At 55.1% G+C, this 23,402-nt stretch overlaps 3 protein-coding genes and 1 long non-coding RNA gene across 5 annotated transcripts; 1 reads left to right on the plus strand and 3 right to left on the minus strand.

The window, feature by feature from the left end:
- Positions 1-1,683: 1,683 nt before the first annotated feature.
- On the minus strand, positions 1,684-13,578 carry Rasip1 (Ras interacting protein 1). Its single transcript, XM_021640394.2, has 12 exons — positions 13,429-13,578; positions 13,135-13,275; positions 12,009-12,670; positions 10,349-10,704; positions 7,857-8,510; positions 6,112-6,149; positions 5,800-5,951; positions 5,590-5,705; positions 4,347-4,590; positions 4,036-4,208; positions 2,775-2,922; positions 1,684-2,090 (listed from the first exon to the last, which is right to left on the minus strand). The coding sequence occupies exons 2-12, from the start codon at positions 13,269-13,271 to the stop codon at positions 1,891-1,893; spliced, it is 2,880 nt and encodes a 959-aa protein (XP_021496069.1). The 5' UTR covers positions 13,272-13,275; positions 13,429-13,578; the 3' UTR covers positions 1,684-1,890.
- On the plus strand, positions 12,669-20,643 carry LOC132652940 (uncharacterized). The gene is made up of 4 exons (XR_009590488.1): positions 12,669-12,832; positions 13,860-13,925; positions 19,248-19,390; positions 20,510-20,643. It is a non-coding gene; the product is annotated as an uncharacterized LOC132652940 (long non-coding RNA).
- On the minus strand, positions 13,813-18,114 carry Izumo1 (izumo sperm-oocyte fusion 1). The gene is made up of 9 exons (XM_021640395.2): positions 17,823-18,114; positions 17,231-17,305; positions 16,429-16,515; positions 16,020-16,040; positions 15,662-15,742; positions 15,479-15,579; positions 14,994-15,147; positions 14,478-14,682; positions 13,813-13,996 (listed from the first exon to the last, which is right to left on the minus strand). Exons 1-9 carry the CDS (start codon positions 18,055-18,057, stop codon positions 13,813-13,815), a joined length of 1,143 nt encoding a protein of 380 aa, XP_021496070.1. The 5' UTR covers positions 18,058-18,114.
- Positions 19,562-23,273, minus strand: Fut1 (fucosyltransferase 1 (H blood group)). Of its 2 annotated transcripts, XM_021640422.2 has the most exons (3): positions 22,970-23,273; positions 22,693-22,823; positions 19,562-22,000 (listed from the first exon to the last, which is right to left on the minus strand). In XM_021640422.2, exon 3 carries the CDS (start codon positions 21,996-21,998, stop codon positions 20,865-20,867), a length of 1,134 nt encoding a protein of 377 aa, XP_021496097.1. In that variant the 5' UTR covers positions 21,999-22,000; positions 22,693-22,823; positions 22,970-23,273; the 3' UTR covers positions 19,562-20,864. The 2 variants fall into 2 exon arrangements, with proteins under 2 accessions (XP_021496097.1, XP_060235073.1); XM_060379090.1 differs by having other exon boundaries at positions 22,693-23,273.
- Positions 23,274-23,402: the final 129 nt, after the last annotated feature.

Raw genomic sequence — 23,402 nt, forward strand, 5'->3', positions numbered from 1 at the left:
TGCCAGGCTGGGGTGGAGACCTGGACAGAGAGGAAGCCAGAGCCACCAGAGAGCAGGGTCAAAGCGGATGACAGGAGGTTGCCATTTGGGGAGAGACCATGAAAGACTAAAGACAGAAGTACTGGGCCAAATCTTTTCAGGGTCAGCTGGGCTCTGGACCTCTGGGTCTGAGGAAGGAGGGCTGGGGCCTGGACCCCAGGGTGTGAGACCAGGGCTGGGGCCTGGACCCCTAGGACTGAAGGAAGAGGCTGAGGCCTGGGGTTCTGGGCTTGAGGGAGGAGTACTTGGGTGTGGACTACAGTGTCTGAAGGAGGCTTGGGGCCTGGAGTTCTGAGTCTGAAGCAACATGCAGGTCGTAATTCCTGCACCTTGGTGACAGAGGAAGGCCCCAGGTTACATGTTCCTACATCCTAAGGGTAGAACACTGGATTTGGACCTCGGGGTCTTTGAAAGTGCAGGCGCCTCGAGTCTGAATCCTGAAGGAGAAGGAGATTACGGACTTAAACGCCCTGCTGTAAGAGCCTAGAATCCGCGACTCTGGGTCAGCGGGGAATCAGAGGCTGACAGGTGCCTGGGAAACACAAGGGTCCCTGCAGCAGGCACCTGAAACAGAATAGACTGAGGGCCGTGCACCAGGCTCCGTGGGAAAGACAATCGGGACGAGAAAGGGAGCCAGGACGGTGAATGAGGGGTAATAAGGAGGATCCCCCTCTCCACCCCAGGGGCTTCTCACCAGGTGGGCTCCTCGCAGCTACTCAGCTGTGCCTTGAAGCGGGTGGAGTCCCGCGGACTAGGCTCTAGACCTCAGGCTCCGCCCCGCCACCTAGGGCCGCCTTCGACTCCCTTTTCTGGGGCTAGCGGGAGTCAGGGGAGCCCGCCTGGGATCAGAAACCCTGCCAGGACTCGGAGAAAGGGGCGGGGCACACGAGGGGAGGCTCGACCCGCCTCACAACGAGGGTCCCCCTGCTCCCTCTCGGCACCACCCCCCCGGGACGTCCTAGGCTGTGGGGTTGGGTGGAACGGACACAGGTGACGGACAGGGGCAGGTGCAGGAAGAGCGACCCGGGTGAGCAACAGCGGCAGGTGGTCATGTTCAGACCCTGACGGCAGGTGCCACCTGTTGCTGCTTTTTTTCCTGACGCAGCAGTAGGAGTCAAGTTCGGAGGAGGGGAAAGTTCAAACATGAGGCCCAGACCCCTAGTTCTAAGAACGGAAGGGACAGAAGTCAGGACTCCTGGTCTGAGGGAGGAAAACTGAGGCTTTAGCCTCTGGTCTAGAGGGTGGAGGGCTGAGGGCTGCATTCTTGGATGCGATGGAAGACCTGAGGGTCTCTGAGTTTAGGAGGTGCTGGATGTTGGAATCCAGCGGTGTGCACAGTACGAAGACAGCATCGGAAGGACTGGGGAGAAGGCTAGATTTTGGACTTTGTGGGTAGGAGGGAGATGGTGGCTTATTGCCTCTGGCAGTACACAGGGTCTGATACTCAGTGGAGCACGGTCCGGGCTGTGTTCCGAGTTGTGCAGCAGTACTCAGTGCTCCAGGGTCACATTTCGTGCTAGAGGGCAAGCTGAGGCCATGGCTAGAAATATCTTCCCAAACTCGGCAGGCAGGCAACGTTCCAAGCACAGTCCCTGGCACCTTAAAACCATCTTTGCTGAGGCCCCCAAGTCTTTACAAACAAGGTCAACACCACAGATACTTTTATTACTTCTTGGCATTCACATTCCACGCCCATCTTCCCACTGTCCCATCATCTACCAACCCGACAACTCAAACTCCCAGCGTTCTACGCAGGGAGAACTACAACTCCCAGAATGCTCTTGTGCTCAGGCTGGCACCCGTAAGAACCGATGCAGTTTCAAGCTTCGCGCGTGCTTTTTTCATTGGTTTTCAAGGTGTCGCAGCCACTGGGGGTCCGTGACGGTGATTGGCTGGCAGCTCCTGTTGCTCTAGATCCCAAAGGAGGCGACGGAGCCTGCGTAGTTCTCGGTGCAATGCGTCGTCCGTCACAGGGCCAGTGAGACACAGGCGCGAGCTGCCCAGGGGCAGGATGAGAGGAGGGTGCGAGGAGAAGCTTTCAAAGATATCCCCTGTGAACACAAGGAAAACCGAGTTAGAGACTAACCGTGGGTGTGAGGTGGTCTAGTGCCTTTAGAACAAAAACTGCAAATCCACTATCAAATGCCGGTCTCTGTCCCAGAGCGTGATGGGAGTTGTAGTTAAGACTAAGAAAAATGGCCCCGTGGCAGCACGTGCCTTTAATTGCAGCACTCCGGTGATAGAGGCAAGTGGATCTCTTTGAGTTCGAGGCCAGCCTGGTCTACAGAGTGAGTTCCAGGAAAGCCAAGGCTACACAGAGAAACCCTATCTCGAAAAACAAAACAAACAAAAAATTACTAGGGAAACAGAGACCCCTGGGACCTTGAGGATGAGGTAGGAAATCTTAGGAGATTGCTGAGAACAGAGGGGCCTGAGCCCTATCTAAATTGGGTTAGGGTTAGAGCTGTGGAGAGAAGAGGCTCGGGAATTAAGTCTAATTAAAAAATAATTAAATGTTTGAGCTCTTCTTAGGGTACCAGAAGGGACCCCAAAGTAAGTAAGCCCATCTACTGTTACAATGGTAGCCGCAGTCTTGTGGAGAGGGCACCTGGCACCGGGGAAATGAAAGGGAGTCTCCTCCAGAATCCTGAGAAAGGGGGGCGGGCTGGGGACATGGACTCTTAGGTCCCGAGGAAAGAAGACATCTCAGTGTGTGTTAGCCCATTTTTGCACACCTGTGTCCACAGCATCTCGTTCTGCAGGTGGTGGGTCCCAGGCTGGTGGTGGTCCGCGGCCAGGACCCAACTGGTAGTGGCTGAGGAGATGGTGGAGCTGGGCAGGGGTCAAGGTGGGGTAGTCAGTCCGCAAGGTGCTCCATGAAGCCTGGGGGAGACCGAGTTAGACATCTGTGCTCGCCGCTGGCCCTGGCAGGGGGGCCAGCCACCCAGTGTCTCAGGAGCTTGAGGCAAGAGGATTCAAAGTACAAAGCCAGTTTGGGAAACACAGTAAAACTCTTATCTCAAAAGGCTGGGCATGGTGGCACACGACTGTAATCCCAGCACTCTGGGAGGCAGAGGCAGGTGGATTTCTATGATTTCGAGGCCAGCCTGGTCTACAAAGTTAGTCCAGGACAGGCAAGGCTACACAGGGAAACCCTGTCTTGAAAAAACAAGACAAGACAAAAAAGAAATGAGAAAGAAAGATTAAAAAGAGGTCTGAGGATGCAGGTCAGTGGCAGAGTTTGGCCAGCATGCTCAACACCCTAGGTTCCATCCCCAGCACTGTAAAGAGATATAAAGAAGTGAACTTAAGGGGCTAGAGCAAAGGCTCAGCAGCTAACGCTTGCCGGGGACCCAGGCTTAGTCCGCACATGGGCTGCAGTCCAGTTCCAGGGGCTCTGCATCCCACTTCTGCATTTCCTGGACATGGTGCACATATACATATGAAAATCAATCTTCAAAAACAGTGAAGGCCAGTGCAGCTGTGAACACCTTTAATCCCAGCAACCGAGAAGTCAGGGGCTGGTGAATTGTTTGTGAGGTCATGGCCAACCTAGTGGATTCCAGGTCAACCAGAGCTACATAGCAAGATCTCAAAAAAAAAAAAAAAAAAAAAAAAAAAAAAAAGTATATGATTTCCCTGATTCAGCTTTCTCATCTGAAAACCTGTCAATTGATAATCTACTTTGAATGGGATGTTTGCTGACATTAGTATCAGTTACCAGCATGCCGTTTACACTCAATGAATGCTTAACCAGAATTTCTGACTCAACTTGTCTAAGAAAGGGACATGAGGAACTATTTCTACCAAGTTCCACTAGCATTCAGACATCCATGGTCAGTCATTCTTGACACTGACTTCTGTGGCTGCCAAAGGTCCATCACAGTGTCTAATCTAGGGCTGGAGCTGACTTGGGGCCCCACAGAGACTGAACACAGAGGATGGATGGCCTGGGCTAAAGAATAACACTTCTAAGTCAGGTTAGTCAGGAGTCACCTTGAGCAGGGAGGTGCGGGGCACACACAGCAGGTTCACAGCAATGGAGAGCTTCCGGAAGAACTCAGTGGCAATGTCACCCAGCCCTGCCCCCTGCAGCCAATCCAAAACAAGATCCAAGTTGGTTCTGATTTGGACGGCTCGAGACCATTGATAGAAAGGTCGGCCTTGACCTGTGTAGGAAGGAATGAGAGGCAATGCGATAAAGTCTGACCGGAAACCAAGCTGCCCGAAGCTGCAGCCTGAGCCTGGGTTACGTCTGCCTGGATTGGGTCTGGGTAGCCCCCGGCTGCTCCCAGTCCAACCCTCACCTCGCTCCATCAGTGAGTTGAGAAGGGATGCATTGGAGAAGAAGAACAAGTAGCCAAAAGTCTGGGACACGAGGTCGGGGTGCAGCTCACACTGGCTGGTCAGTTCTAGAGCTGCCTGGAACACACCCAGGGTAGGCCTGAGCCCAGGAGGCATGGCCGACAGCTCCGCACCAAGCCCTGGCAGCTCTGCCCCAGCTGTGAAAGGGTTACTGTCCAAGAGAGCTGGCAGTGTTGAATAAAGAGTCTAGGGAGGAAACACACAGGCAAAACCTTCAGAGTGACAGTCAACGAAGACAAGGGCGACTTCCACCTAGCGCTTCTGGGAGCTGTAGTCCATTCTACCTTCACCATTCCCAGGGGGCTCCATGATCAAATCCCTATTTTTGTTGATGGTTTTCCAGCAGGTATTAGGCTTCCTGGAAGATCGTGTCCTGAGCTATGTCTTCAGGAAGCATATTAGATATTTTAAGAGCATTTCCCACACATTATATAATGCACAGTTCTCACAGAGATAGTTCAGGCAGGACAGGACAATGGAGAAAAAGTGCCTCCCTTCAGTCAAAGAAATACTTTACCAAAATTTCCAAAGGAAGTTAAAGAATGGAGAGTCCAGAAAGAGGAGTTGGCAGCCAGCCAATGGAAAGTGTGATCACACCAGGGACAGGAAATGACAAAGAAGAAATAAGAGTCTACCTGTCAAGAACATACAGGAAGTAAACCCCTCAGAGAAAAGGGCTTCATAATCAAGGCCACTCCTGGAACCTGTAGAGTGTGTATTTTGGGATATCCCTTATTTTACAGGTAGGGAATCCAGTATACCATAACCAAAACCCTAACTAGTCCAATCATCAATATTAGGTCAAAGGGGGAGAGGGGAAATCAACCCCCGCCAAGAATTCTCCAGTGAAAAAAGGGATGCAGGAAGTGATGTCAGCAAATACCACACAACTTAACATTAAACTTCAAAAGTGAACACTTGAAAAAAAAATAGTGATTGCTACAGAGGAAATGAACTCAGCTAGATAAGACTTAAGGGGAGCAAAGACAGGAAATGAGCCAGAAAGGAAGTGATGTCAGCTCAAAACAGGAAGTAGTGTGACAAAAGTAAAGCACTGGGGTGAATGAGAATTGACTCCAAGGAGAGAGAACTCTTAGGTCAAGAAGGAAGTGACATCAGAGCAACATAATGTCAGTTAAACAGAAAGTGAGAGTATTTCAAAAGGGAAGCGGGAGCAAGACCCACCTTGGTGAGGTAGTAGACAGATTGCTGGAAGGTACACATGATGACCTCATCCAGGAGGGCCAAGGCCTCGTCACACAGTTCCAAGTCATTGCAGAGCTGTGGGTCCGAGGACAGACCTGGGGGTGAGAGGGAAGAGAGGCCGGGTGCTAGAGCCCAGGGCTCCAGGTTCTGGGTGTGACCGGAGCAAAGTGGGCCTGGGGCTGAGCTCACCCTCCTGGTCAGCCTCTTTCTCCATCTCTAGAACTTTCTCCTGAACAAAGCTCAACAGCTCTGTGGTGTTGGCCATCCACAGTATGAGTGGTCGCAGCTCCACAGACACGGCCTCGGGGGTCAGAGGCACCTCAGGAACGCCCTCTGGGTGGCTAAGGGGAGAGGAGGGACCCTCAACACCAAGACAAAACTCCAAGGCTGGAGTTTTCCTCCACCCTAGGAGCCACAGAACTTTACTAAGGCCTCGCGGAGAGCCAGGCGCTAGTCTCCACCCCCGACTCTCCAGATCTGTGCACCCCAGCTTTCTCTTACTTCTCTGGCTGCCGGTCTCCAATTTCTTTAATTTTTTCCTGTAGAACAGTAAGATAAGAATCAATGTAAGGGGCTGGATCGAGGGGATCGGGACTGTACAACTTCGTTTGCCTAAAAGCACCTTCCTTGAGCACACGTGCACGCCCATATGATCAGCGTGGTGTGTGTGTGTGTGTGTGTGTGTGTGTGTGGTGGGGCTGAAGTTGCTGCTGTCTTCCCCAATCACTCTCCACTTTACTGAGGCAGTGGACTCCCTGAATCTGAAACCTGCTAATCCCAGCTAGTCTAGCTAGCAGCCAGCTTGCTCCAGGGAATGCGTCTCTGCCTCCTGAGACACAGGATCACAGGTGGCCACGTGTCTGACCAGCTCTCACATGGGGTCTACGGATCTGAGCGCTGGGCCTCAGGCTTATGAGACAATTGCCCTTTACCCACTGAGCCACCCGAGCCATCTTCCCGATTCCATATGTATCTCCACTCCACCCCTCTTTCTGTTGTTGTTAAAACAAGGTCTAGCACTGACTGGCTTCCAATTGAGTGCAATCCTCCTGCCTTAGCCTCCTCCAAGCGCTGGAATTAGAAGAAAATGCCAGACACTTCCAGCTTCAGGCCTTTTAACTTCTTGATTTTAAGTTTTTTGTTTGGTTGTTTGGGTTTTTTGCTTTTTCTTTTTTGGAGACAGGGTTTCTCTGCATAGCCCTGCCCATCCTGGAGCTAGCTCTGTAAACCAGGCTGGCCTTGAACTCAAAGAGATCCATTTGCTTGTGCCTCCCAAGTGCTGGACAGGCCACCACCGCCCGGTGCCTTCTGAGTTTTTATTCTGAGCCAGGCACTGGTCTTAAAATCTCTGTAACTCAGCCAGACCTTGAGACCTGAGCAGCCATTCCCCTGCCTCAGCTTCTCTTGTAGGTAGGATGACAGGTCTGTGCCACCAGGCATGCTTCTCCCACTCTAACCAATTCCCGTCACTAGGAATCTGTTTACTTCATTTTCTGTCTGTCCAAACGGAGTTTCTCCTTACCCCCCAAGAAAATCTCTGACCCCTCTAGCCCCTCACTGAATGAGGCTTCCCCCCTCATTCTAGGTTGCACTGCCACTTCGACAGTGTTGGTCCCACTGATGGGTCCTCCTAGGTTTTTTTGCTTGTTGTTACTGCTGTTCCAAGCTCCCTGCAGGAAGGGCTGACCAAGGCAGTTCCCACGAGGACCTCTACTAGCTTCGCATCCAATGACACCTCCTCCCACATCCCAGAACGGTTTCCTCCTGATTCCACAGCGCCAAAGCAGAAGCATGAACTCTCAAGTTCAAGGTCCGCCTGGGCAACTTAAGGAAAGTTTTCTCAGAAAAACTACAAGGAGGGCTGGGGATGTGGCTCAGCAGTGCAGTGCCTGCCTAGAACCCCTCAGTGAGGGGTTGAGGATAAGGCTCAGCTCGGCACTGGAGCACCTCCCCGGCACGCTATGGGACCGGGGTTCCTTCCATCCCAGGACTAGTAAACAAATCTGAAATCTAAAGATGGCTATTTCTTGAAGCACCCTGTAAGTGTCGGCACCTCGGCCCATCTCAAAGCATCATGGGAAAAGTAGTTCCTTCTTGCCTGAGGCTTGCACAGGGAGCTGGCTGGTTGGGTTAAGGAGATACTGTGGAAGAGTTAAGGGGGTGAGGGGCAGGGATACCGCAGGACGACCTGTGAAGCAGGTGGGAGGCCGCTGCGGGAGAGAGGGAGCAATAGAAGGGGCACTCACCCACACGGCCTCCTTGATGAGCCGGGCCAGGCGGCCCAGCAGGCGCGGCAGGTGGCCCAGCTCCAGCTCCCTCGCTGAGTGCTGCACACACAGCGCCAGCAGAGTGGCGGGCCCGAGCGGGGGCAGGTCCCCCGCGCCCGAGGCCGCAGCGCGCACGATCTCGCCCAGCAGAGCCTCCTCTTCGCGTGGTCTGAACCGCAGCACCGGCTCGCGGCCGTCTAGGTAGGCGGCCAGCGCCTCACCGCGCTCCTGGAGGCCACGGCCACACAGGCGACAGGAAAATGCCCAGCCCGGTCCGGGCGGCGGGGCCCCTGGACGCGCGGGCAGCCAGGGCGGCCGCGCGGGCCCAGATCCCCCGGCGCGGGGGTCCTTATACATGAACAGGAAATGCTCTCCCAGGCCCAGCAGGTCTCCGGGGTGCAGCTCCGCCTCGCGCAGCAGAAGACAGCCGTTGTGCGTCACCGGGGCGCCCCGGGATGGGCGCACCGTGGCCGGGGGCTCCGGGCCCGCGCGCACCGTGCAGTGTCGCGGTAGGATGTCTGGGGCGTTGAGGAAGGTGTCCACATAGGGGGCTGGGGACCCGCCGCGGGACGACGAGGGCCCACCCCGCCCGAACACGTGCTGCTCTCTGGTCATCACATACACCACGAAGTCCTAGAGGAAAGCAGAAGATGCTGCTGTGGGGATGGGCGTGTCCAGACAACGGCCTGCTCCCGCACACTAGACCTCAGGGAGGTCTCCTGGATTCTCAAAGAATGCTTTTGAGCATCCCTTGCCCATGAATAACCTCAAGACAGTCTGTGGCTTCATCCTTTTTTTTTGGGGGGGGGGGGTTATAGGGGAGGAGGAGTGCCACAGCGTTCTTGTAGAGGTCAACGGACAACTTGTGAATCGGCGTTCTCCTTCCACCGTGTGGGTTCCAGTTCGTGTCTTTCGATACTGAGTCTCTCTGTATAACCTTGGCTGTCCTGGACTCTCTTTTTAGACCAGGCTGGCCTCGAATTCCCAGAGATTCGCCTGCCTCTGCCTCTTGAGTGCTGGGATTAAAGGCGTGCGCCACCGCAGCTGGCTATAACCTGCGTCCTTACTCCCAGCAGTGGGGGCTTTTACCTGCAGAGCCATCTCTCTCGCCCTGGCTCCAACCTTTTAAAAAGGCCCTTCAGGTGGCCTCTCCTGGAACAGAGGTTTCTAAACAGAGTTCCCCAGAAGTGGTCACTGTGCGGCCCCTACAGTGTGCTCTTCTGTACCACCCAGCCCCACAAACAGGGGCCTCCACAGGCGTCCCACCCCCTCCTAAAACGGGCAGTCCCATCACCCTCAAAGAGCAGACTTTCCCCACCCTGAGCCCCACCTGTCAGCTCCTGAGTGTATTTTCCTTTCTAGTAACACTCTCTGGAAATGTCCAAAGCAAGCCAGGGATGCCTTAATGGAAACACCCCGTGAGCCACGGGGGTTCCGGTACCTCCACCCACTGAAGGCGCACTCTCATGAAGAGCCCCTCTCTTCAACAGCCTCATTCGTGTCCACCCAACGATGGACTCACTCCCAAGGAAACGTGTCTACAAGGAACTCATCACAGCCCCTTTCTCAGGATGGAGTCCAAGGAGCCTCCCTGCCCATTAATGCAAGCTCTCAACAGTCCATCCCCAGGGACCTCCACCGACACAGCAGACTCTTCTAGAAACGCTTATGGAGGCTTCCGAGAGGCCCCCTTCTTTCAACAAAAAGACAAATTTCAGAAGACCCTGATCTAAAAGTGGCCTCTCACCTCCACCTTTAAAAATGGATGTGCCATCTGACCCCTTCCTAAAATAAACGTACTGTTTGTGTTGCCGTGGCACTCAAATATGTAAGACACAGGTAGGTCGTGCCCGCAACATAGGAGGCTGAAACAGCAGAAGGTCACGAGTTCAAGACCAGCCTGGGTAACTGATGGAGCGCCTGTCCCACAGTAAAAACGCCAGAATGACTCAGAAGTACACTGCCCACCTAGAACCCACCAGTGGTGGTTAGGGGCTTTGCTCAGGGGTAGAGCATCTGCTTAGCAGGTACAAGGGACTGGGTTCAATCCTCAAAACTGCAAAAATAAAAATGCACACGTTTCAGTGTGCGTAAGAGGTCAGATGGTTCCCGTTCAAACCTTTATAAATGAATTAGTCTATCTCTCCCATCAAGAAAGCCGCCTTTTCCAGAGCAAGGTACCAAACAAAGATTTGCCTGACCTAGGACACAAACTTTCCTCCAAGAAACGGATGTTTGCTAGGAATGTCCTTCTGACAATGAACTGGCCTTTGACCAAGACCATGTTTTCTTCCACCTCTGAATGAAAGGAAGCATTCGCTATATCCCTCAAATGGAATCTTTGTATCTGCCTTCCACCTCAGCCCCCACCATGCTGTCTCACTTGGGTACCAGCAGAGGGGGTCAACCCGAGGCGTTGGTGTTGTAGTTTTCAGCGGTGCGGCTCTGTGAGTTAGGGAGACAGTGCTGACCTGAGCATCCTGGTAACCCTGAAGCAGAAGGAAGTAGGGACGGTTGCTGGGCGCCTGAATGAGGCACTGAGTCAGTTGATCGAAGTCTCCAGGGTCTGTGGGTACCATCTGTGTGTCAGCCGCCCCTGGGGCCATGCTTAGCGCCTGCTGCCTGCGTTCCTGCTGCCTTCGCCTCCGCCCCTGCAGGCTCAGCTCAGACACGCTGCGGCGCAGGGACAAGTTTTCAGATCGCTCCTTGCCCCCGGACCCAGAGGGGGTCCCCGATCCTGAGCCTGGCCCAGGACTGGCCAGAGCTGCCCCGCCCGACGCTGCCCGAGACCGATTCTTCTGTGCACGCCAGGACGGGGCGTTTGTGCCTGAGAGGAAATGGAGAACGTGGGCTGTTAACGCCAGACGTCAGTTTCGCCAGGCTCCAGCTCGGAGCCGTCAGCTTAGAAATTCATTCTTTTCACATGCATTTGGGGAGCAATCACTGTGTGTCAAACAGTGCGCTCGCTAACCACGTCTCCTGGCAGTCCGCAGGCACCCAGAAGGCCCCCATTGATAGGAGCTTAACGCAGAAACACGCTTTCCGCTAAGTTTGTCACATCTGAGAAGGCGGGAACTTCATGGGTCCATGTGGCTCCCACTGTGTGCTCAGTAAAGGCTTCTTTTTTTTTTTTTTTTTTTTAAGAAGAGATGACAATATTTGCCATTCTTTCGGGTGGTGGTTGTTCTTTTATTTCCCTATTCTCTTTTTAAATTTTATTTCATGTGCGTTGGTGTTTTGCCTGTATGTATGTCAATGTGAGGATGCTAGATCGCCTGGAACTAGAGTTACAGACAGTTGTGAGCTGCCATGTGGGTGCTGGAAACTGAACTCGGGTCCTCTGAAAGCGCAGCCAGTGCTCTTAACCGCTGAGCCATCTCTCCAGCCGTCCCTGTTCTTTATTAAGAATGTGCCACGACCTTTATAGACGTTATTCCATTGAACCTTTACCTACAACTTTTTGTTTTTGTTTTTTTGTTTGGCTGGTTTTGGTTTTTCGAGACAGGGTTTCTCTGTGTGTAGCCCTGGCTGTCCTGGAATCACTCTATAGACCAGGCTGGCCTTGGACTCACGGAGATCCATCTGCCTTTACCTCCCGAGTGCTGGGAATAAAGGCACAGGCCACCACCGCCCGGCTTCACCTAGAATTTCTATTTCATTCACTTAGAACTTCGTTGGGATTGAAACTTACAGAATGGATGGACTAGACATCCACTCTAATTACAGGCACCTACAATGACAGCACTCAAGGGCATCCTGGGCTACAAGGCAGGACCTTATCTTGGTAAAAATAACATAAGCTATACCCCGAAGGTAAAGTAAGGAAAGATCCCTCAACCAAGCTTCTGCCCTTCCAGACCCGGAGGAGCACCACCAATTGGCCCCGCCTGCCCCAGCTCGCCACATCCAGTCCAGAGCCTTCACTCGGTAGGACCCGCCTCCAGCCCCTCCCAGAGGCCCCGCCCTAGCGCCGCTCACCCAGGACCCCGCCCTTATTCCACAGGCCCCGCCTCCTTCTCCTGCAAGCCACGCCCCCAGCACCTTCTGCTCTAGGTCCCGTCCCTCTTCCCGGGCCTGGGTCCGCTCTCTCCAGGGTCCCGCCCCACGTCTCCGGGCCCTTCCCCGGCTAACCGTCTGCATCCGCAGCACCGAAGGCCTCCTGCTCCAGCCGCCGCGCCTCCTCGCGGCCGCGCAGCTCAAAGCGCCGCGCCCAGCCGGGCCGCGCGCGCCACAGGTCCTGCACCAGCAGGGGGCGCTCCGCGTCGGCCAGCACACGCAGGTGCTCGGCGCGCCACTCGCCGCCGCCCACCCCGGGCGCCGGCCGGCCCAGGGCGTCGCAGAGCGCGTAGGCGTCGACGCAGCCGCCGTCCCCGGCCCCGCGGCCGGCCGCCAGCCCGTAGCGCTCCAGCGCCTCCGCCACCAGCTCGCGCGCCGTGGAACGCTCCGTGGCCAGCACGCTCTTGTAGTTGGCGCCCGACGCCAGCCCGGCCGCGAAGATCTTGAGCACGCCCGGGGGCACCGCGGCGCGCGTGGGCAGCGGGGGCTCGGGGGCGACGCCCGCCGCCAGCTCAGGCAGCTTCTTCTCGCTGGCCCAGCGCTGCGCGCCCCCGGGCGTGCCGGGACCCCCGGCGCCGCCGGCCCCCGAGCCCCGAAACAGCTGCGAGATGCGCTTAGCGCGGCTGCCGGACGCGCCCCCCGCCGCCTTCACCGCGCCCACGCGCCGCAGCTCCACGTGCGGCGGCGGCGGCGGCAGGGGCTCACTGCTGCGGCTCCCCGTGTCGGAGGACGAGGACCTGAGGAGGAAGAAGTGGGCAGAGAGGACGCAGAAGGGAGAAGAGGCCCCAGAGACACAGACGCAGGGAGGCACCCAGAGAGACACCGAGTAACCGAGAAAGGGGGAAGGACAGAACACTCAAGAGTCAGAGACAAAGACCCAAAGAGAGACGCAGACAGGGGTGGGGACAGAAAACCGAGGTGATGGGGTGGGGTGGGAAGAATGGAGGCAAGAGATACGTAATTAAAAGATATTACCGTAGGTAGGAAGTAAGGTGAACGGAGAAGGGAGGAAGGAAGGTGAATCAAATCCCCGTGCCTTGCCTAATGGGTTCCATCCCAGTGCTCATCCGGCCCAGCTACTCTCTCCCTGCCCCTCAGGGACACCCCCAGCCCACTTGTCTGCTCACCTCTGTAGGATCCCTGGCATGACTTTGCTAAACAGGGACAGATGGTAGGCATGCCACAGAAGTTGACCACTTACTTGACAGAGGCAGCGCTGGGCCAGCGCCGCCCCAGTTTGGCCAGCTGCTTCCTTGGGGAATTGATCCACAGGCCTACTGGGAGATGGAGCTTCCCAAAGCGGGGGCTTCCGCCCTCCTTTCGTTCACCAGATAGCATGGCCCTAAGAGAAAAGGGTAAGGCCCCAAGTCCTAAGGCTACAGGGGCGGGGGCTACGGAAAAGAGAATCAGTTCAGGCTCCCGACGCCCAGGGGAGGTTCAAGGGTAGAGCAATGAACTCCTAGGTCCCAGGATGGGCCATTGCTCTGGTTCTTACCCTGCTTCGGGTCCCGTAGCACCCGGAGGCCCTGGTGCCGTTGGCCTCCGTTAAGTCCCAATCCCTCTGTAAAGTGTTTTCCTCTGCCCCGGCTCCCAGCACTGGGTGGGGGACAGGAAAAGGCAAGAGGAAGCCGGGCAGGAAGAGCGGGGAGGGGGCGTCCTGTGAGGAGACCAGGCCTGGGGGAGGAGATGGGGCAGGGCTGGCCCTGGCCTGTGCTTTGATTCTGGGTCCACCATTCATGGGCCCCCTGAAAAGGGAGGTCCCATGTTCCAGCTAAATCCCCTCAGACAGGGGGCTGGGGTCCAGACCTCCTCTCTCAGAACCAGAAGTCAGCAGCAGTCCCCAAGAGTAAGTCATCTACTGAGACAACAGGTCAAATCTTTATTGGCTTCCTTCTTCCCCGCCCTTTTCCTCTGCGTCCTCCTCAGCGGCACTCTGAGCCTCTGGATGAGAGTGCGGAGAATCCACGGGGTCCGACTGTCCCTTCTCCCGTGGTGAGTATTTGCCGCCTGAACTTGAGCTCTTCGATGAAGCTGTAGCTGCTTTCTTCCTGAAGTGAAGTACCCTGGGACAGGACATAGGTGCACAGAACCACATCAGGTCATGGGTTGAATGTAGTGTGTGCTTCCCTGAACCCCCATAAGCAGTTTATGTAAGCCTTGACCTCCTACGTAAGCTCCAAAGGAAGGTGCCCAGTAACTTCCTTTCCTATTCCAGCCCGGGGACTATAGGAAGCCCCGCCCCTCCAATTCACTCCCCTCAAGGCCCTGCCCTTTCTCTGAAGCCTCATCCATCCGTCTCTCCATCCATCCATCCAAACCCTCGTCCACACCCTTCTATTAAATCTCTTCTGTGTCCAAGACTACACCACATCCCTCTATGAAGCCTCTCTCCCTGCCTCTCCCTCTAAGGCTCACTTTTACCCAGGCCCCTGCCTCCTCTATCCAAGCCAGGCTCCTTCCTAAAGCCCATCTCTTTGTCCAAGCCCTTCCCCCCTCCATACAAGCCTGCCCTCCCTCCAGGCTTCTTCCCAGTGCATAGCTCACGAGGCAATGATGCTGGCCACCAGAACTACGAAGCCGAGGATCAACAGTATTAAGAGGCGGTGTTTCAGATTTCTCTCTGGTTTCGGCTGATGGGTGATCGTAGTCCCGGGCTCCGGGACCTCTACATTCACCTGGCCAGGGACATCCTCCTCCTGGGTTATGATGTTTGGTGGTGGTTTTTCCTCGAATATCCTTGGGGGCAATACTGACAGAGGAGAGCCAAAGGCAGTCCTGGCAGCAGCTGGGAAAGGCAAACTTGCCCCACCACCCTGGCCCTCTCCAGGGGGTAGGAGCACCCCAGGAAATCCAGCTGGGGCCTAAGGTCAATCAGGAAGCCATACCAGAAAACACACCTCCTACGGGAAACCATACCCCTTAGCACAGACCCTGGTAATAGCCAAAGCCACTAACACAATAAAGAGGTCATGCCCATAGAAAGTCAGGTTCTGTGGATGAGGCCACACCTCCAAAGCTCCTCCCATCCCGAATGCCACTTTTCCAACACCCCAGACTGACCTATGACACGAAAATGGATGATGGTGGCAGGACCCGAGCTGACAGTCCCCAGTTCGCAGCGGTAGTTGCCGGCGTCCTCTGCACTCACCATCGTCTTGGTCAGATAGGGTTCTTTCCCCTTGGACAGCAAGGTCTCAGAACTGTTCCCCCAAACCTAGACCCAAGCTCAAGGGGTCACAGAGGCCTGGGGTATTTGGGGGCTGGGGGAGTACAGGGTGAGAAGGTCATGGGGCCTCAGTGTAGGGGAAGCAGGAATTGGGGCTTCTGACCTCCCTAATCCTGACAGGAGGCATCATAGACTCACTACCATCCAGGAGGCCTGGCTGGGACCGGCCAGTCCCTGGTCAGGTCATGGGATCCCTCTGGGGATCAGGAGAGGTCACCTCTAACAGGCCATGGGGGTCTGCTTTAGAACAGGGGACCCAGGGGCTCACTCAGGTCTAACAGACTTAGGGTCAAGGGCCACAGGAGTTGGGTGTCCCCACCCTGTAAAAACTGTAGTCCGTAAGTCCCTCAGAAGCGTGATGCCAACTGAGCCCACAGTCCAGGAGCATGTCCTCCATGCGATGCACCTCTATCCTGCGCTCTGCAAGAGGAGGTGGGGCTGCAGCTGCCTCCTTCCTACCCCAGCCCCTCACACGAGGCCCTCGAGCCTGTGGCATGCTCACCCCCGCAGTCCAAGGATTTCCGACAAATGTGGATCTGCTTCTCGCACTTGTTACACCAGATCAGGGTCTGCAGCATGGTGCCTGAAGAGCGAAGGTTAAAGTTGTACTCTCCCACTAAGAGGTGGGGCTAGAAGGAGACTGGCAAAGTCAAGGGCTGGGGCAAGCAGTTTGCTCCAAGTGTCTACCGTGTTAGTGCCCCCACCGAAGGAGTGCAGCAACCCCACCCACCACCTAAGAAGTCCAAGCTGGAGAGCGTGCTCCAGGTCCAGGGAGAGAGCGGATGGAGGAGAGTAGAAATCCCCCATCACAGCAGGGAGGCTCCCGGGGCATAGGAATACATTATGCATATTGGACTCACCACATTGGTTGGGACAATAAACTGCCTCCGAAGGGAGAAAGGAGGGAGGAAAAGAAAGAAAATCAGAGTCATTTTTGCTTTTAGAAAGGAGTCTCATATACACTTGAACATTTTATCTCTTGCCTTCATCCATCAAGCCCTATGATTACAGGAATCTATCACTACGAGGCATCTCAGCATTAAGCTCAAGGTGACCTCAGAGTTGCAATCCTCCTGCCTCAGCCTCCCAAGTGCTGGGATCACAAGCTTTGCTACCAAGCCCCAGAGCAAATGCTGAACGGAGAGGTAGGGGGTTCAGGAGTTTTTAGGCAGGTAGGGAAGGGTCCGGGGGAGGTGTTCTTGAAGGCATGACTGGAGGAGGGGCTAAGGAACCCAATGGCCGGGGTCCTGGACTTGCAACTTCCCTGACCTTCTTTTTGGAAACGTGTAGCAAGGGTGGCAAAGATGTCCTTTTGCAGACGAAGCATCCAGAATAATTCCTTCACAAAGAGCTCTCCTAGGAGGAAGCAGAGCCAGGAAAGGTGCTCCCCAAACAGGCATGAGCCACCAGGATTTGCACTCCAAAGGCCACAGGTACTACTACCAGTGGCCTCAGATTCGCCACGCACCCGAGGGTGACCTTGAACACTTGATCCTTCTGCCTCCATCTTCAAGCATGCACCAACATCCCAACCCCTAATTTTGCATCTCTCCTGAGTCTCACCATGAAGTCTTGGCAGGCTTTGAACTTGCTGTGTAGACCAAGCTGGGCTCAAACTCGGAGATCTGACAGCCTCCCCAAGTGCCAGGATTAAAGGCGTGCCTGCCACAACCAGCTCCACCTTGCTAATTTGCTTAGACAGGATGTCATTATGTTGCCCAAATTGTTCTGGAACTCTAGGTTAGGCAATTCTCCTGTTTCAGCCTCAGCACAGGCCTACCCCACCTGTCTGGGCTGGCATTCCACATTCTAGCCCTTCAGGGAAGGTCAAGCACTGAACACAGGGCAAAAAATGCACATGTGTTAATTCACTTAATCCTCATAGCCACTGAGCAAGGAAGACGATCATGATCTTGACACGGGGGCTGAGGAAGCTTCCAGGCCCCAGGCCCCAAGCTAAGAAGTGGCCAAGCTAGAAGGCACTCACGCAGACAAGAGTCTGAACATCTGCTCTAAGCATCACCAGCCATGGGCTCTCTGAGGGTCTGTCGGCATCCTTGGGTGCATTTACCTTTTACATCGCTGTCCGTGATACGTTTCAGATCCTTCAGAAAACTCCAGGACGCCTGTTCCAGTGTGTCCTCATCTGTGTGTGGAGGGCAGGTACAGACCTGAGAGTTCAGCTTTTCTAGCTCACTGACTTGCCATCTCAGAGAAACTACAATACCCATGAGGCGACCAGGCAAAGAGAGACCTGTTGAAGACTGGGACTTGTAGTTTTATCACACAAACTTGCTAGAACCAATATTTGTGAGTTATGGGGAGGGACTCCATGATTCTGAATCCTAAGACTTTTTCATTCTCTGTGTGTGTGTGTGTGTGTGTGTGTGTGTGTGTGTGTGTGTGTGTTGGCATTGTTGTTGTCACTATTGTTGTAGAGACTCGGTATGTATCTCTGGCTCTCCTGGAACTCTCTAGACCAGGCTGTCTCTGCCTCTCGAGGGCTGGGAATGAGGGCATGGACTAGCACACTCAGCCACTTTTTTATTCTTAAACTCAGGAGTGCCTACGTGCAGCCCCTGTCACCCCTAGACGGGGACTTCTGGCCCCAGCCCTTCCTCTCCCAGGTCCCCAAGGTCTGAATCCTGGCTTGCCCTCCTTACCCACGGCCCCCACATAGCTATCCTGATCCAAAGGCAGGTCCTTGAAGTCCTTCACCGCCTCCTCTACCCTCTTCATGACGTTTTCGTGATGCTCGGGTGCCAGGTGGCTAGGCAGGTAACTCTGCTCCAATGTCCTTAGCGCAGCTACCACAAACGGGTCACATATGATGCAGGGCCTCGCTGGACACAGGCAGTCGGCCAGAGCCGCCAGCAAGAGTGTAAAACGTGGCCCCATGGAGGCCAGAGCGCACAGCTGGCCAGCACCGCCAGAGGCTCCTCGCACCCCAAACCGAGGACAGTGGGAGGGCGCTAAACAGAAGCCAAAAACAGTCTTAGACGATTCCAAAGCTCAATCTGAGGGTCTTTGAGAAATTCCCAAGTCAAAAGGAGATATCATTAATCAAAGAATGGAAGCTGTGAATTCGGACCTCCTCCCAACCTAGGGGACTTCAAAATCTAGGGTCTTTGTTGTGTCTCTGCAAACTATTACGCCAGATCCCAAACTCAGGACCATTTCCAACCTTACCCCATTCAAACTTTCAACCCATGGCGCTCACTCTCCCACTACCCCAGGTTCATGACTGTTAACTCCGAATCTGAGAATAGATTGCCATTCAGACCTGTAAGCCCTGAAAACCGTGTGACACCACACACGACAGTCAACAATCAAACCAGAGAAACCATCAAAAGCCGGGGCAGTGGCACTTGGGAGGTTGAGGCAGGAGGAAGAAGTCAAGACCACTTCGGCCTACTTGAGACTCTGTCTCCAAATTAATTAATTTGTCTAATAAGTAACCAACTTGGATATTAGCAAACTAAAAAGGTCTTCAGAATGAAAATTTTAAAAGCCCAATTCTTTAAACCCGAAGGCCCTACAAACACTTCAGCATGCCTCCAAAGCCATCCTCCGGCCTCTGGGGTACCTGTCTGCTCTTCCTCAAGACTGAGACCCCCAACTTTCAGGACACGCTTTTCTCAAACCCCCAGTACCTTAGCACCCTTCAACAGCCGCTCTCCAACTTCGTGCCCTCAAGCGCTAATGCTGCGCCCAGCTCAGTCCAGGTTCTGAGGATTTTTTTAAAAGACTTTCTCACGACTAAAATTAAGGTTTTTCTTGAAAGACTGGGGGGAGGAATTTGGGTTTTTTCTATTGGCTCCGAGAGTCACCGGTCGCCCCCTCCTCACAAAACATTTGGGCCACATCCCATGTGGGGGATCCCAATTCCCTTAGAAATATTTTCTAGGACTCTCTTTGGTCCCGCCCAGAAGTCCAACTCTAAGTTTAATTGGACTGCAACAAAGCAGGCCCCGCCCGTCCCTCCATGACGTCACAGGGTGGCGGCCTCTTCGTAGAACTTTCCCAGCACCTACGGAACGGAAGCGGCTAGCCTACTCTGGTCTCCTTCTGGTCTTCATCGCCCCCAGGTTTCCCGCAGGATGCCCTCTGGCTGGCTGGAAACCTTCGCGTCCAGATAAGAAGATGCGGGAAGTGGTTCGTCTTCTAAACTGGGACTACAACTCCCAGAAGGCACTGGAGCGTCTGTATGATCTGCTTGTCTCTAAGCCAGGTAAGGAGAGGTATGGATCCAAGCATGGTGACCCACACGCATAGTCCTAGCTCTTGGGAGGCTGAAGCTGGAAGAGTGCCACGAATTCCAAGCCAGCCTGGTCTATAGAGTGAGTTCTAGGCCAGCCTGGGCCACAGAGACCATCTCAAAATAAGACAAACACAAGACAGGTCTGGTGGCCAATAACGATGTTTTCAGAGAAAGTACTGAGGGAAAGTGGACCACAAATCCAGCAGCGAGGGTTACCAGATCTGAGTAGTAGACCCATGAGTCATGAATGTGCCCAATAGCCATACACACACACACACACACACACACACACACACAGCACTTCTGTTGTGTCTCAAACTCACACATGCAGTACACAGTTCCAGAAACGTCAGATACATGTATTGGTGATGTGGCGCTTTAATTCACTGCTCCCTCTCTCTAGCCTGTACCGGCCAAGTTGGGGGAAGTGCCGGGAAACTCCCTGAGAAGAACAGAGGTTTGTCTTGGAAGAAAATACAGTTAGAGTATGTGCTATCTGAGGAAACCACCTTCATTCTTGAAAAGCATCAACGATGCATGATCTCAGCCAAACGTCCCTTGCTTCCTCTGAGCCTGTGCATCTGCAGGGTTAGGCTGGGTTCAGGGGTCTGGACCACCTTCAGGCCCTTCACCCCAGACCTTACAGCTGGATTTAGGGGCTTAGTAAGCCTAGGGGCACACCCTGAAGGCCTGTTCACCTCTAGAAAACGTGCTCTAGATCCCCTGTAGCATCTTCAGAGAAAGAAACCTCCTTGATCCTAAATCCAGGGCTATATGTGCATTTAAGCTTTGAACTCTTTTTTTTTTTTTTTTTTTTTTTTAAGTCCCTGGATGTTTAAGGACTTTAGCTCCTGAGAGCACGGCATCTTAGCAGCGGATCTCTCCCCTTCCCCACATTTCACCTGTTTACTCCCCCTTCCCTAAGTAAAAGTCTTTGACATTTCTCTGGGGCCAGAATTCTCTGGATAGAGTTCAGATTTGCTCAGATTGTTCTCATCTTTCTAACAATGCTGGTTCCTGAAAGGTGCTCATAGCTCCATGTTTCTGGAAGTGAGGAGGTATGCACCGTCATTAAATTCTTCACTGCAGGGGCACAGGGACTGGACCAGGTACTCAGAAACAACCACCAACCCCCGTAGAATGGCTCCAGAAACCCAGGAGGCCATCTGGTGAGTCAGGAGTTTCTTCAGCCTCCGAAGCCCAGAAGCAGCTTCCCAGAGGTTCTGAAGAGGTGAGCCAGGGCGGTCAGAAGGCTTGTGGCTTACAGTGCTGACCTGGGCTTCTCCAACCGTGACGAAACGGTGTCCGGTTGGAGTGTCTGTAAAGCATTTCAGCGTTTCCAGAAAGCCCCTCATCTGGAAGCCTGGAAATGAGTGTCCCCGACTCGGGGACTTCCGCAGACACACTCCAAAGCAGAGAGACACGGATGGCTGACTCTGCAGGGTCAGACTAATCTTAAAAGACTGTCTGACTCCCAAGGGTCAACCTGAGCCTGCAGTGGGGACAAGTCTGCATTAATGCCCACCCACTCGGGCAGGAAGGCAGCCTTAGGCCTGAAGATCTTCAGAAACTCTGAGTCCGGCAGGGTGAAGTTGGCGAGGTAGACGGTGTCTCCGCCGGCGAGGTAGGCAGCCCAGAAGCCGAAGGTGCCAATTGTCATGATGGTGTGGTTACACTGTGTGAGCAGAGCGAAGTCCCTCCCCGGCGTCCCCTCCTGCCCATTGCCAGCGAAGACCACGTCACCGTGGGACGTGTCGATGTTCTCCAAACACCATTTCATACCATTGCTGGTGACCACAAAGATGGGGTCTCTGTGGCGGGCCCGGAACCAGTCCATGGCCCGCTGCAGGTAAGCCCGGTCGGCCACCACGCCCTTCCAGCGGTTGGGCATCACCTGCAGATAGTCCCCACGACGCACGTGGACACCCACAAAGGTGTGAGGGCGGCTGCCAGCGGGGCCCAGGCGGAGTGCCCTCAGCAGGCCCTGGGCGTCTTCCCGGAGGTGGTCATGCAGTGTGAACTCCCTGCGGACCTGTTCCCGGAGGTGGTGGAAGAAGGTCCAGGAGCAGGGGAATCCGGACAGCTTGAGAAACGGGTCCTCCAGACGGGAGTACTCCTCCGACATCCAGTCGTGGAGGGCTAGGTGCTGCCACGGTGTGAGGCTGTCCACCTCAGGGTCCAGCACCGGCAGGGAGATGCGGAACACGGGGGCCAGCGTGGCATGCATCTCAGGCAGGATGAAAGCCCGGCGGCCATTGAGCTGGGCCAGGGCCAGCAGTGTGGCATACTGCCCCATCTGGTTACCAAACCTGCCTCCTGGGGAGATAGTCCAGGTCCCCGGGAGTGAGGAGAGCTGCTCGGGACAGGAGGGGGAGGCATTGCGCATCTGCCGTGGGCGGGGCAGGCATACCATGGCCACGGGGGACCTCAGCAGGTCATAGCCTGGACACAGGACAGAGAGAGTGAGGCCATTTGGAAACAAGTTTCCTCCATGCAGGTGGAAAAAGAAGGTGCTGACGGAGAGCAGGCACACCAGCAGGAAGGCCAGGCAGAGCTGTCTCCGGCTGGGAGGCCACATGGCTGTGGGGAGGAAAGGTGAATTAGAAGGCACAGAGTCCGGGACTCCTCAGGCTCTGCGAGCTGAAGTGAGCGACTCCTGGGGTCAGGTTCAGAGCCTGACTCCAGGGGTATGCAGCTTCGACTCTTGGGGATGAGGTCAGGAGCCATGCAAATGAGCGGCTGGAGGCCAGGATGGTCCAGGCCCTGCTGGGAACCTCATAATCTCAGCTACTTTCTCCGGGACACCTCCATGTAAGGGGCGCCTTCTGCCTCCCAGGCAGTGGTTGGGGACCAGAGGAAGCCCAGGTAAGGATTTTAGAACTTCAAAACCAAGCCCCTGGGTGCTGTATAACTTCCTGTGAGACTGGAACAAACGTCTATTTATCCCAGATTAAGGATCAGTTACGTACTAAAGAAACAACTCCGCCAAGTCTAACTGGCCTGGTGAACCAATGAATTTGTTGGGGGCCGCTTACAGAAGCTTGGGTGACTCCGAGGCAGCTACAGAGCCGAGCACAGGTGAGACTGCAAAATAGCTGCGTGCCGGGAGGAGCCCTGCGGGTCTCCCAACTCAGCGGGTTTAATGTCCCAAGACATTAAACTGGCAGGAGGGAAGGGGTTCCTAATGGGGAGAGGTTTGGGGTGGGCTTCCAGGCTTGGAGGGTTAGGGTGAGCGGGGCCTCGGGAGTCTGGCATGCCCAGTGCCGACTAACCTGAGCTCCTTGCAAACGAATTCTTTCAGCCTGGGCGTCCAGTCCCAAAGTGTAGCTTTCATCGGCTGCGTTTGGAGGTCGGGAGCCCTGGCTCCGTAACCCTCCGCTCCCGGCTTCCTTCCTGAAATCGACTGAGAAGGCTGAGGGCTCAGAGACCCGCAGGGAGAGAGAGAGAGAGAGAGAAAGAGAGAGAGAAGGGGAGAGAGGCAGGGTTCCAAGGTGCGCAGCCTCCGCCCTCCGGGCCGGGCAGGTAACAGTAGGCGGAGCCGCATCCTACCTGGCGCTGCGTCCTCTCCTCCACCCAGGTGGATGGGGCGCTGCAGCCCTGTCCCTTTCTCTGGCTTCTCCGGGATGGGCAGCCCAGTTGGTACCCAGAAGCCGCCGCATCCTCTGAATGGACCCAAGGACTAGCGCCGGGGCGCAGGGCTGGACCTGGGAGCTTGGGTCTCCTGCGTGGTTCCTTCTCCGGTGCCAGGAATTGGTGTCTGCTCCTTTTACCTGGGTGCTGTGGGAGCAGCCACGCCTCGGCGCCTCAGCGGAGCAAGGCCTGGCCACCCACTCCCTCCTCCAGCCCCGCCCGCTGCGCCCTCCCAGGAGGATGGGGAACCTGTTTGCCAGCTGCCACAGCCCAGCTCCGCGAGCCTCTGCCTGTTGCCGCCTACACATCAGCACACCACACACACCCAGAGCCCCAGGTTCCTCTTCGGGGG

Source organism: Meriones unguiculatus, chromosome 1 (genome assembly GCF_030254825.1).
Source record: "Meriones unguiculatus strain TT.TT164.6M chromosome 1, Bangor_MerUng_6.1, whole genome shotgun sequence".
NCBI classification, from domain to species: domain Eukaryota; kingdom Metazoa; phylum Chordata; class Mammalia; order Rodentia; family Muridae; genus Meriones; species Meriones unguiculatus.

Bases quoted from the DNA above. Each gene is read 5' to 3' on its own strand.
- Rasip1 (XM_021640394.2), bottom strand. From the start codon at position 13,271: ATGCTATCTGGTGAACGAAAGGAGGGCGGAAGCCCCCGCTTTGGGAAG. The intron at 4,209-4,346 runs GTGAGGGTTGGA...CTTCCTACACAG, and splicing joins CAACTCACTGATGGAGCGAG to GTCAAGGCCGACCTTTCTAT. The intron at 2,923-4,035 runs GTGACTCCTGAC...GGTCTCCCCCAG, and splicing joins CCCGCACCTCCCTGCTCAAG to GCTTCATGGAGCACCTTGCG.
- Fut1 (XM_021640422.2), bottom strand. From the start codon at position 21,998: ATGTGGCCTCCCAGCCGGAGACAGCTCTGCCTGGCCTTCCTGCTGGTG.
- Izumo1 (XM_021640395.2), bottom strand. From the start codon at position 18,057: ATGGGGCCACGTTTTACACTCTTGCTGGCGGCTCTGGCCGACTGCCTG. The intron at 16,041-16,428 runs GTCAGGGAAGTT...CTTCGGAGGCAG, and splicing joins TACACGTTTCCAAAAAGAAG to TTTATTGTCCCAACCAATGT. The intron at 13,997-14,477 runs GTGAGCTATGCA...GTCCTGTCCCAG, and splicing joins GTGGCCAGCATCATTGCCTC to GGTACTTCACTTCAGGAAGA.